General features: G+C 40.2%; 1 protein-coding gene across 1 annotated transcript in view; it reads left to right on the top strand.

The window, feature by feature from the left end:
- Positions 1-356: 356 nt before the first annotated feature.
- Positions 357-12,901, top strand: part of LOC106517424 (liprin-alpha-3) — a gene marked incomplete at its 5' end in the record, with an annotated part of 16,122 nt that continues 3,577 nt past the window's right edge. Inside the window, 28 exon segments of the mRNA XM_014008258.1 lie at positions 357-464; positions 846-1,010; positions 1,282-1,356; positions 1,480-1,539; positions 2,272-2,400; positions 3,464-3,556; positions 3,899-3,951; positions 4,176-4,269; positions 4,432-4,566; positions 6,592-6,675; positions 6,799-6,930; positions 7,079-7,141; positions 7,236-7,315; positions 7,604-7,790; positions 7,881-8,074; positions 8,156-8,399; positions 8,487-8,626; positions 8,737-8,885; positions 8,971-9,067; positions 9,353-9,434; positions 9,610-9,810; positions 9,923-9,985; positions 10,352-10,378; positions 10,966-11,141; positions 11,288-11,385; positions 11,499-11,674; positions 11,794-11,862; positions 12,311-12,473. Coding sequence (XP_013863712.1) covers positions 357-464; positions 846-1,010; positions 1,282-1,356; positions 1,480-1,539; positions 2,272-2,400; positions 3,464-3,556; positions 3,899-3,951; positions 4,176-4,269; positions 4,432-4,566; positions 6,592-6,675; positions 6,799-6,930; positions 7,079-7,141; positions 7,236-7,315; positions 7,604-7,790; positions 7,881-8,074; positions 8,156-8,399; positions 8,487-8,626; positions 8,737-8,885; positions 8,971-9,067; positions 9,353-9,434; positions 9,610-9,810; positions 9,923-9,985; positions 10,352-10,378; positions 10,966-11,141; positions 11,288-11,385; positions 11,499-11,674; positions 11,794-11,862; positions 12,311-12,473 — 3,337 coding nt within the window.

Consider the following 12,901-nt stretch of genomic DNA (forward strand, 5'->3'; position numbering starts at 1 on the left):
CATGGCAGCATTGTTGCGCCACACACAGGCCTGGCATAGTTACTACAGCATTTTGAATCATGTTTGGTGTTTCTGTGTGGATGAAGCCATTTTGGTCTCTTGTTTACTGGGGTAGTTTTAGAAACAACAACAAAAAAATGCTTTGGAAAAACTGTGTTTCCATGTGGACAAGCCCTGACTTCTCCTAACAAAATCCACTTCAAAATATCTAAGCTACCACTTTAAAGCAGCCAGCCATGCAGAAGTCAGTCTTCCTGGAACTGGTATTTGTCCATTGAAGTCTAGACAACATTTGGAGYATTAAAACATACATTGACATGGTTTGTTTTCTCGCCCCTGAATGTAGCTTGTGTATTCCACAGGAGTTTGCTGTGTTGACTAAAGAGCTGAACATTTGCCGGGAGCAGCTTCTTGAGAGGGAGGAGGAAATTGCTGAGCTGAAAGCGGAGAGAAACAACACACGTGTAAGATGTTTAGCRGCCATTTTGCCCATTAGGACTGTAACAGCCTCTGCCTTATCTTTTTCATTTACCCTTTGTGATTGTGTGGGTGTGAGAAAATCGCAATTGCTTTTTTCTTTTTTTTCCTTTTCTTCATTTGATTTTTTGTCTGCTTTTCTTAAATCCACTGCCCATTGAAGAACTCACTGTATTTTATCTTTGTCACTCCCAAATACTCATCATTTCTTTGCTTCTTCGCTGTTTGTCACTCTCCATGCGTTGTCTCTGTTTTTCTACACCTCCTCCATTCTTTGTCCACATTCTTTAAACTACTTGTCTTACCTTTAACATTACCTTGTCTTTACTTTCCCCTCTTCCTCTCCTGCGTTCCACTGCATGCTCCAGTTATTGCTCGAACACCTGGAGTGTCTAGTGTCTCGCCACGAGCGCAGTCTGAGAATGACGGTGGTCAAGAGGCAAGCCCAGTCCCCTGCTGGGGTCTCCAGTGAGGTGGAGGTCCTCAAGGCCCTCAAATCTCTGTTTGAACATCACAAAGCCTTGGATGAGAAGGTGGGTCAAACAAAGGASCTTTAAAATATATTGATTCTTTAGCTTTCGACCTTTTTTAATAAATACTTTTTCAACAAATTTTCAAAATTAAACTTCCTAACCTTCTGCTCTCCACAGATAAATCTCAAGTATTTGTAACCTGTTAATGCAGTTATGTTTTGAAGTTGTTTTAACACATCTGCTACATCATTTAAAAACTCCTCGTACATCTGAAGGATGGAAATGATCCCCTGTAAAACTGGTTGGTTGTATCATTTGCTTCAACTGACAGGTCCGAGAGAGGCTCCGTGTGGCCCTCGAGAGGGTATCCATGTTAGAAGATCAACTTGCAGCATCATCTCAAGAGGTAAAGTCTCGCATTTTAAGAGTGTCTCCCACTGGCAATAAATAAATAAATAAATAAATAAATAAATAAAAATAAAAATAAAAAAAAACATTTATTTTCCAACTTTTGTCTCCCTTTTCTCAGGTAATCTCTTTAAGAGACCAAATTAAAAGACGTCAACAAGGGGTGGACGGCGGGAAAGATGTAAGGGAGGGTTTTCTGCATGTTGGTTCCAGTTGTTTTTGTGTATGTGTTAGAAAAGTAGATATTGGGTACCATGGTGTGTCAGTGTGCTTTTAACTCCTCTAGAGCTCGGAACTACGGAGCCCGTTGGTGATATAGGATAAAAATAATCATATCTTGTGGACATGCATTATTACCTTGTGGCAACAGGATAAAGAACATGTGTCCACAAGATAATTATTTCAGTCATTCAGAGACTGTTGATTGGATGAGTTTGAATTAATTTTATTTTATTTTAATATAGGAATGAATGGCATACTTTGGTCATTCGTAGCATGAAGTAATTCTTAACATTATAGGTTGCAGCTTTAAGACACAGAGTTGTATTTGTCTAAAAAGCTTTATTTGATTTTTTTGAAGCTCAGCACAAAGCAGGCCACTCTAACACCGTGCCTTTATTCTGGAAGGCATCATAGATATGTTTCATTCAGGAACACAGTAAAAAAATTGGTGTCCCAACACTCATCTAAAGCATGCATTGTTGTCTCATTAATAGTATGAAAAAATGAACAGTTTTTAATTTATTTTGTGGCCAAGTGTTATTATGTCGTGGCTGCGAGATAGTAATGGGCACAAGGAAAATTCCTTTTATCCACTGTCACTGGATGGGCACCGTAGGAAACTGACTACCGGTAACTCGTTATTTTTTGTTCACTACTCTCATTTTTTTTGCCTTATTGCCAATCATTCTAGCGGCTACCCAATGGTCCATCAGCTGGCCTGGAAGACGGGGAGCTTGAAAGACAGAGAGAAGGAGAGATAGAGCGACAGAGAGCCGAACTCTCCCAGCTGAGGGAGAGGCTGGCTCTCATGTGCCGGCAGGTGAGTGTCAGTCTCTTATGGTGAACACAAACGAACCCCATAATGAAGATTGTTTTAGTTTGCTTTGAGATTATTTTAATTTGTTTTAATTGGTTTTATGTGTTTGTTTTATTATAAAGTTTTAAGTTTTGGATTTGGCTTTTATTATGTATTGTGACTGTATTGTGTGTTTTATTGACTGTGACTGTACAGCACTTTGGTCCTATGGTTGTTTAAGTGCTTTATAAATAAAGCTGGTATGGTATGGTATTCTTTTATGGAGCAAAAAGAGCTTCACTGCTGCAGAATGAATGTTTACTTTCATGACTAAATGAGAAGTCATAGCTAAAATATTTGAGTTAAAACATATTTTATACAACCTAAAACTAAAAAAGGAAACTAAAACAGGTTATTTTAAGAGAAGTCTTCAGACTTTATTGTCTGTTCCAATGAATTATTAGCAAATGAGCCCATTATTGTCACCACATTTTATTCAAATATTGTCCATTTCTGCTTGTTTTTGTTAGATTTCTTACCATCATTAGAAGATGGCAGGCAGAACTATTAGCCATGTTTATTTCTCTTATTACTTAATTTTCCAATTTAGTTTATAAGCATTTCCAAGCTCACAATATTGCACAAGAAGGAAAGAAAATGTGTATTTTGGCTGGTTATTTTCTTCCCTCTAGTGGCAAATTACACTATTACAGCTGTGAGGGGAAAACAGCACAATAATGGGATATTTTGAGCAAAAAGTTGTCTTTGAATCATTGTGTGACCAGCTGTATGCAGCAGCAGAAATCGTTGGACTCAATATGTAGTTTGTTAATTAGAATTAAACATTATGTGCCTTTTGAGAATCTGCAGAAAACAAAATCATGGAGAAAATCTAAATGTAGATTTATTCATTTTGCATTGTAAATATGTTATTATTTAACACTGTTTCATGACTGTAGTGTAAGAGTCTCACATTAACCAGACACCTATATTCAAATAATATTGTCCTCATTTACACCTGTGGCACATATTGATTTAAAAAGTTGTAATCTGTGTCATGTTATGTGGCTATGTGGTGTCACATCAGGTTGGAGAAATAGAAGAACAGCTTGCTGCCGCCAGGAGGGAGGTGACGAAAACAGAAGAGGCCAATCAGAAGCTCCAAAGGGAAGTGAAAGAGGTCTGTTGGTCCAATCTGTCTCTTCTTGGCCATAACACAGAGCTATCTCTGCACCTGGGGTTTCAAGAGTGAATTCAAACACTCTGTGGGCTTATGTACTAATAATATACAGTGTTATTCTGGAATGCAATGAGAGGAAAATATATTTTACTGATTCCTGTTACATATTGCATGATCATTTCAACATAATAAAACATAAGCAGCAGCCTCTTTTACACAACAGTTCTCCTCTTATTAAATAACACTCACCCATTCATCAGTTTCCACAACTGCATATAAAACTGTAGCTTTACTTCTAATTAGATATAATTATGTTTCATAGTCTACTGCTGCCTTTTTCAGGCTCTTTGCCAAAGAGAAGACATGGAAGAAAGAATTACAACACTAGAACGAAGGTAATCTTTGCTGCTTCAGTCAATCTATTTCAGTCCACTGGAGTTTTTTTTTTTCTAGAACCACAGTTGGATCAAAAATTGAAAGTCAATGACAATATTAGAACTTCTATAACAGGGGTGTCCAATCCTGGTTCTCGGACCATCATTCTGTATGCTTTAGAGTTTTATTTACTCCAACACACCTGATATGAATGAATACAATAAGTGGTTTGTGTTGCATGTAGGTATCTCAGTGCCCAGCGGGAGGCGACCTCCCTCCACGACATCAAAGACAAGTTGGAAAATGATCTGGCAAGCAAGGAGTCCCTGTACAGACAAGTAAAGTTTGTCCTCAAATACTCCAATAACCGTCCGCGGCTCTAATGAAATTGTTCACTCTTGTGGTGTTTGCAGTCAGTCATAAAAATATTTCAAATCTTCAGAGCCAGCCCATTGTCAGCCTCAGAGCTCATAAGTATATGTTTGCTTTTCTGTGCCCAGAGTGAGGAGAAGAACAGGCAACTGCAGGAGCGTTTGGATGAGGCCAAACAGAAGCTCCAACAGACCCTGCAGAGGGCAGAGACACTGCCTGAAATTGAAGCCCAGCTTGCTCAAAGAGTGGCTGCTCTGAACAAGGTACTGTTCTCATGGTGAACCTTTTTCTCATTAGGTTTAGTGAGTATGAATGGAAGAGCATTGCATTTATCAAATAAAAAATATATACTCTTATCTCATAATTATGAGATCCAGATCTCATAATTACCAGAAAAGATGTCATAATTATGAGAAAATATATCATAATTACAAGATCCTGATGTCTTTATTATGTGGAAAGAAGAGAGTCATAGCTTATCTACACTACAGGAAAAGTGGACAATGACTGCACTCTGATTTGATGCTTTAGGCGCTCTTTTATTTCCTCTTAGGTGTGAGATAGGAAATATTGAGTTTACTTAATGTGAATGGCATTAAATGGTATATCATGTAAAATCAACTTTTCTAGGCTTTTTATTTTGTTATACCGTTATCCCCTCATTAAAAACGTGCCCACAGTATTGCTTTGGCAAATTCATGCATGTTTAAGAAAACCTGTGCAGTCTTGAGGCAGTCGTTCAGGAGAACAAAAACGGCCGGTTGGCCCTAGAACTGCCTTTTTGGAGCAGATCCTCCTCTGGGCTGTCTCTCCAAGCCAAGCTTCCTCATCACAGAGCATGCCTCCCGCATGACTCCTGCAGGCCATCAGCAGCAACAACTATCTAACAACTGGTGAAACCGCACGTCTACTGAGCTCATAATACTTCTCAGTTCAGTCCTTTTTGTATTAAAAAATGCCTTTGAGGAAACGTATTTTCCGATACCAAGGAGACTACCCTCTTTAGCTTTCTGAACAAAAGAGAATTTATCAGTGGACCAATAATAAGATTATCACTAAAAGGCGATGCAATTCCAACACTTAAAAAGTACACAAACACTTGTCTTCTGCCCGTAAGCTGAAAACATTTCATGTTTTCTTCAATTGTTTGCTCTATCTGTGACCTACGGTTACCATTAATAACTTTTATCTGTGTTCTTAAGTTTTCTTACAGAATTAGTTTTAGTAATAAATAAATTAGCTTAACACTGACGTGTGTCTGTGAGGATGACAGGGAGATATCTTAAGAAGCTGAGACGTTGCCTTAGTACTTGCTCCGTTTTTCAGAAAATGTACTTTCCGTGTACAACAGTAAGATTCATATGTATTTTAAGTTGCCATTTTACAAAACCGATATTGTATATTGTTGCTGCTTTTTTATTATTATTACAACAAAATGTTCCAGGTTGTAAACGGCATGAAGCGTTTGTGATGACTGCAGAAATGGACGGGACAGAAGTGGTAGGAGGTTTTTAAAGAGACAGAGGCCAATTTCAAGGCGTTTAGAAACAGCTATGACAAGTAGTCAAATTTRTTTTTGATTTATACATATAAACAGCATTTTCATAAAAACTGAAGGTGACATTACTTTATTATGGTAAAGAATTGAACTATGTACATGCCTGAGAAACACATAATATTGACCCTTTAATATTAGTTTGTTGACATTCTGCGGGTATCTTAAGTTTTTGGGGTTGTTCAGGAAAAAAAAACACTCTGACCTGCTGGAAGTCACACTCTTTCTGCAGGAACAATTAAACCAGTACGGGATACTTAAGTAAGCTCATGYATCTGAAATGGACCCAGCTGGCTTGCTGGTGTCCCAAAGAACTGTCCGGTGTTATATTACATTCTGTAGGTGCACAAAGAGCACACACTTGGTCCTGTTTAAGGCCATAACTTTATTAAACTCTGGTGGGTAAACCATATACGGCTCAGTCTGGGCAGTCGTGCATTCGGCATCACACACAAAGACGTCCAGGTGGAACATAAACTCCAAAGAAGTAGTTCCTATTGTTATGTGTGGTACCTGTTCAAAATTCTAGACCCTCAAGAAGTACCCGCTTTCATTTCTTTTCTCATAAAAATGACATTTTCTAATCATTACGAGATCAGGAGTCTAATTTCTTTTTATTTGTTAAATGCAGTGCTCTTCCGTAAGTGTGTTATCATCATAATAATAATAACATTGTAGCTTTTTACATCACATCAAAAACTAGTTTTAATAGCCTCAAGTTTACTGTTATTAGGCAGAAGAGCGCCATGGAAACTTTGAGGAGCGACTACGGCAAATGGAGGCCCAACTGGAGGAGAAGAACCAAGAGCTTCAAAGGGTAACATTGTTTGTGCTTTTCAACTTAATTCTCAAAGTGAAGTAAAAAAAAAAATACATATATATATATATATTGTAGGGTCATTTGTTCTTTATGCTGAGCTCGTGTCTGGTTTGATTTCAGGCGAGACAGAGGGAGAAGATGAATGATGAACACAACAAACGCCTCTCAGATACGGTGGATAAGCTTCTGTCTGAGTCCAATGAGAGACTTCAGCTTCACCTCAAAGAGAGGATGGCAGCACTCGAAGAGAAGGTAAGAAAATCTTACTAAGATGTTTATGTAAAATCAATAAATTTGTATACCGTTTTTAATTTTATTTATTTATTTATTTATTTATTTATTTATTTATTTATTTATTTATTTATTTATTTATTTATTTTGCATTTCTTTGCTCTGCCAGAATGCTCTTTCAGAGGAGTTGTCCAACATGAAGAAAATCCAAGATGACCTTATTGCCAATAAGGTAAGTGGTACTTTAGCTGTGTACTCTCAATTATAAATGAGTCATGTTTATAATGTTTAAATTCTGTGGTTATTGTATATTGTGTGTGTTTTAGGAGCAGCTACTTGCAGAGTTGGAACGAGTCCAACTGGAGCTGGATCAGCTGAGAGGCAGGCCTGGATCTTCCTACTCCAGGTTAGCCACAATTAACTTGTAGCTGTACTAACATCGTACACACTATGATTTATAAATACCCAAGGGATCCTAGGGATAAACATGCCCGCACTGTTTTTGAACTTTAGTTGACCTCTTTTGTTTGTTCACTGAAACCCTTATTCTTCTACTCGGCATTGATCTACAAAACAAAGATTAAAATATTTATGTAAAGAAAAAACATGACCTCATCCAGGAGTCAGAATTGYTTTTGTTTGTTTTTTACCATGTAGTGTGCCGTAACCAAACAATTTCTGGTTCTTGTTGTAGGGCGGGCAGCGTGAGTTCACTTCCCTCCACCCTTTTTCGAAGATCTCTTCCAGGGAGTGCCTCAGAGCTGCGGTACCCTCAGGGTAGCGGCTCACTCCCTGCCGGCTACAGCAGCTCTTCAGGCGCTGTGGTGGTCAGACGGGCGCATCGCGGCCGGTGGGGACCTCCGAGAGATGATAGCAACAAGGTTTTCCATCTCATTCTCAAATCATGCTGCTGATTTAAAAACAAATCTAGCCATTGAATGTTACATGGGTTTTCTTTTGCCTCCGCTCAGTATGGTGAGTGGGACAGTGGTACCATGCTAGGTCCTGGGTATGAGGGCGGTGTGGAGGGAGGTTGCTCTGATGACGAGGAGGACAGGGAGACTCTGTTTGGATCTGAGCTGCTCTCTCCCAGTGGACAGACAGATGTACAGACGTTGGCCATCATGCTTCAGGAGCAACTGGAGGCCATCAATAAGGAGATTAAGTGAGTATGAGGGTTTCATTTGAATTCCAAATGATGGTCAAGGTTGCACTTTTGAAGACATCTTCTCTTTTCTTACCTCAGGTTAATTCAGGAGGAAAAGGAGAGCACGGAGCTGAAGGCAGAGGAGATTGAGAGTCGGGTCAGCAGCGTGGCCCTTGATGCCTCATCCCTTCCACCATCCTCACTGGGAGGGCGAGACAGTGTTGGAAGAGGCTACATGACTCCCTCCATCACATCCTCCACACTTGCATCTCCTTCGCCTCCCAGTTCGGGGCATTCCACCCCCCGCCTACCACATTCACCTGCCAGGGAGACGGAGAGACAGGTATTGAATCCGAGCTCATATGTGAGCAGATTAATGATGTGAAACTGAGGTGCGCTGTGCAAATCTGGAATATTTTCCACACTGCAGAATAGCAAAGAGGGTGAAGAATGCAAGGCACTCGCCCTCATCGACTCAACCCCTCCACCTGTTCCTCGAGCTTTACGATTGGACCGAATGACTCACACACACCCAGGAGCAGGCCTCGACGACCACCGTGAATTCCGCAGGTACAAAAGCCGAGTCTCTGTGTATCATTTACACAGCTTACAAATGAATCCTAAAATACACTCATGGTGTGTGCTAAATTTAGCGATCTTTCTTCCATCTGTTTGTCCAGTCTTTCTGCTGATGGCTCCACCACTGCTAGCCAGGATTCCCTTCACAAAGCCAGCAAAAAGAAAAGCATCAAGTCCTCTATTGGACGTCTCTTTGGCAAAAAGGAAAAGGGAAGAATTGGTGCACCTGGACGCGAATCTGCCTCACTGGGTCTGTGGACAGATTGGAAACTGCTGCTCACAATTAAAGCATTAATTTAAGAATGACCAACAAGGTTTAATTATCATCTCAACAGCCTCTACTCCATCCGATGACCTTGGTTCAGCTGACCCATTGGGATTGGCAAAAATCGGGACTGGAACAGTAGAAAAAGATCGCCGCAGCAAAAAGAAGTGAGATCATCTTTCCACACACAAGATCTTTGTAATCTTTATCATGACAGTAGATTTGTATTTCACATAGCCAGGTGACACAAACCAGGATCGTGCTCGAGTGTTTTCTTCCACAGGCAGTATTAAGTTGAATAAACAAATGCTATCTTGGTGCCACAAGGTAGAAATGCGGTATTTGATGTCTCATGTTCTGTGTTATTTTCTATTTATAAAGAGAGACATGGGTAAGGTGAGATATAAAGAATCAATCTCTGTCAAACTTTGGCTTTCCACTTTCCTTGGCAGGCACGACTTATTAGAGGAAGCTTGTCGTCAGGGTCTTCCTTTCGCCTCATGGGATGGTCCCACTGTCGTAACATGGCTCGAGGTACATGCATCATCACGCCCTGTCCTATAATACTGTAAGGTTAAGGTTGTCATGTAGGAGTCCATATTGTTCGAAGATTATTCTCTGAGCAAATGGTTCATTTCAGTAATGAGTCAAAACTTTTTTTTTATTTTAAGTTTCTCCGTACGAGCATGTCTCCTCTGTGTTTACCCAGCTGTGGGTCGGGATGCCTGCTTGGTATGTGGCAGCCTGCCGGGCCAACGTGAAGAGCGGCGCCATCATGGCCAACCTGTCGGACACAGAGATTCAAAGAGAGATCGGTATCAGTAACCCTCTGCACAGGCTCAAACTCCGTCTGGCCATTCAGGAAATGGTTTCTCTCACGAGTCCGTCGGCGCCTGCGAGCACCCGCTCTGTAAGGCTCTGAGTAAACCATGACAACATCCATAATACTGTGCTGTTAAATGAACAATTGTGTATTTTTACACCAGAGTAGAGGACCAATCATTTCTTCTCTGTTTTTACAGTCAACCAGTAATATCTGGATGACCCACGCTGAGATGGAGTCCCTCGCTGCCGCCACCAAACCAGTAATTCTTTCATTTCATCTCAAATTTATAAAAGGAATCTTTCATTTCATCATTTTGATTTGATTTTGAATTGTTTTCCTTTTTACTCTAAATAATTATGTTTTTATTTTTCTTTGTTTTTGATTGGCTTCATCTTTCCTTTGCTGTTTCCTAAAAATCTATTTTGATGTAGTGTTTTTCCCCACTAATTTTCACTCACTAACACAGCTTTTTTTCCCTTTCTCTCCTCTTTTTTTATCCTGGCACTGATTCACTATAACACATACATGCATACACATGCACATGCAAACACACTCTTCCCTGGTGACTTTTTCCTCTCCTTCTCCCTTTCTGTTTCCTCTTCACTTTCTCTAACTGAACCAAAAGGAGCAGAAGGAGTTCAGCTGGGATCAGGTGAGAATAGAAAAATGCAGATTGCTGTACAAAGTCTCAAAGTAGTTTCTCCACGTAGCGTGTTCAAAAAGTCTAATCTATTTTAATTACAAAATTATGAGGAGGTAAAAGTAAACATTAAAAGTAGAACTAAATACGTAAAMCAAATTGGGTTGACTGATGTCATGGCTGATAAGGTACTACCTATCTAACTATTTCGACAGAACATCGCTTCAATAATGGCCAGACTATTCCTTTAACCTTGATGTAACCAGTTGCCCCCTAGTGGCCATTTGAAGCAATGCAAATTGATGATTTTTCCCTGTTCACTTTTCAGATGCTGTCCTACTTTATATAAAGTTTTGTCATTTTAAACAAGCACATGGTGAAACTGTGTTCTGTTTCTTCTAACCTGAAACTACAATGAATTTGTTTCCAGAGAAAAAATATGCACATATGTAATACAAAAATGCTCACTTTTTTTAAACAAATATAATGTAAATCTGAAGTTTAAGAGTCAGTCAAATTAACGTGTTAATCTTTAGATCTTTCAAAATCATGTTTAACTTTTTTTTAAATTAATCTGTATCAACCTCTTCCTCTTCCAGATTCTGGCCTATGGAGACATGAACCATGAGTGGGTGGGGAATGAATGGCTGCCCAGTCTGGGTCTGCCTCAGTACCGCTCCTACTTCATGGAGTCACTGGTGGATGCCCGAATGCTCGATCACCTCACCAAGAAGGAGCTGAGGGGTCAGCTGAAGATGGTGGACAGTTTCCACAGGTGCACATTTATCCACCTTTTTAGATCAAATAGCTCCTCGTTTTCTTGGCATCTTATTTGCATCTTTAAATGTTGATGCGTTTTGTTTAGATCTTTTCTAACAGTTGATAAAAAGTTAGCTGAGGTGAGTTCTGTCCTTTTTACAGAGTGAGTCTTCATTATGGTATCATGTGCTTGAAGCGTTTGAACTACGACCGGAAAGAGCTGGAAAGGAGGAGAGAGGAGAGTCAGCATCAGAACCAAGGTGAGTCCCGTGGATAATATACCAATCTCACCATCAGAWATAATCTCTGAATGTTTCCTTTTTCTTCTTACTGTGTTGATAAACTGGACTGCTTCTCGTGCCCCTCTCCTCAGATGTGATGGTTTGGTCCAACGAGCGGGTGATGTGCTGGGTGCAGTCCATCGGTCTGAAAGAGTTTGCAGACAACCTGTTAGAAAGTGCGGTCCACGGGGCCCTCTTGGCACTGGAYGACACTTTCGACTACACCGACTTGGCCCTCCTTCTTCAGATACCAAACCAGAACACACAGGTTCTCCACATTTCTAAAACAGCTCTCATCTTCAACTCCTAGAATCACTCTCTTTTTTATTTTCTTTTAGTCTCTGTTGTGTCTGCTGATACTCTAACTCCAGTTTTGCGTTTTTGCAGGCGAGGCAGCTCCTGGAGAAGGAGTATAATGCTCTCATCTCCATGGGAACAGAAAGGAGGCCTGATGAGGTAYGACAAAGCCAACAGTCAGAGCAAAATCTGTCAAAATAAGAATCTTTTCGGCTAAAAGATGATAGTTTGTGTTTTCCAGTAAGACATCCTGACATCCTGTTACTGGAAACCATGGCTTTTGTTGCATATTTGTCTGATTTTTTTCATTTGTTAAAWATGTGTTGTGACAGGCTCATTTTCTTCCAGTAATATAAAAAAAAGAAAACAATTTTTTTCTACCTTATAAAGTCAGCCTTCATGGCATTTGTCACAGCTGRCAAACTCTTGGCACAGTGAAGTGGCTCAGCTGTGTTTACATGGGTGCTAATTGCTTAGTTACAGCATGCATAACTAAGCTGTGTAATATTGCTGCTTTGTCTAATACTAGTTTATTAACGGTGACTAATGGAAGAGCCTCTGCAGTGAATGGGTTTTAATCAACAACATCATTTCATTGACTCTGCAGGACGGCACGAAAACGTTCACGAGGTCACCATCTTGGAGGAAGATGTTCCGGGAGAAGGACCTCCGCGGCGTGACCTCTGACTCCTCAGAAACATTACCTGCCAATTTCCGTGCCTCCGCCATCTCGACTCCYTCTGTCACTCTGAGAAAAGTCCAGAGTGAAGGTGAAGAGTTGCAGATAAGRCAATATCTGTCTTAAAAAGTGGTACTGTTTAATGTTAATGCTGGTGGTGGTCAGAGGGCCCCGGTGACTCCAGTGTATGGCAGCCTCGCCTCTGACAGTCTGCCCCCAGGGCAGCTGTGGCTACAATGTAGCTTACCACCATCAGTGTGTGAATGTATGTGTGAATGGGTGATTGACTGTAGTATAAGCGCTTTGGAGTCCATAGGGATTTGATAAAAGGTTGTGTAAGAAAATTGAGTGTTCGTTAACTGAAGTCAGGACGAAACCGCATAAATGTTGAATAGATTAAATGTGAAGAGAATGGAACCATACAACACCAGTGACTGGAGTGAACGTCGGTTTAATCTGTCTGTGCAGATAGGCAACCAACACTGACTAGAAACCGGAAGTTCCGGCATATATATATAT

This window comes from Austrofundulus limnaeus, unplaced genomic scaffold (assembly GCF_001266775.1).
Source record: "Austrofundulus limnaeus strain Quisiro unplaced genomic scaffold, Austrofundulus_limnaeus-1.0 Scaffold48, whole genome shotgun sequence".
Lineage (NCBI taxonomy): Eukaryota > Metazoa > Chordata > Actinopteri > Cyprinodontiformes > Rivulidae > Austrofundulus > Austrofundulus limnaeus.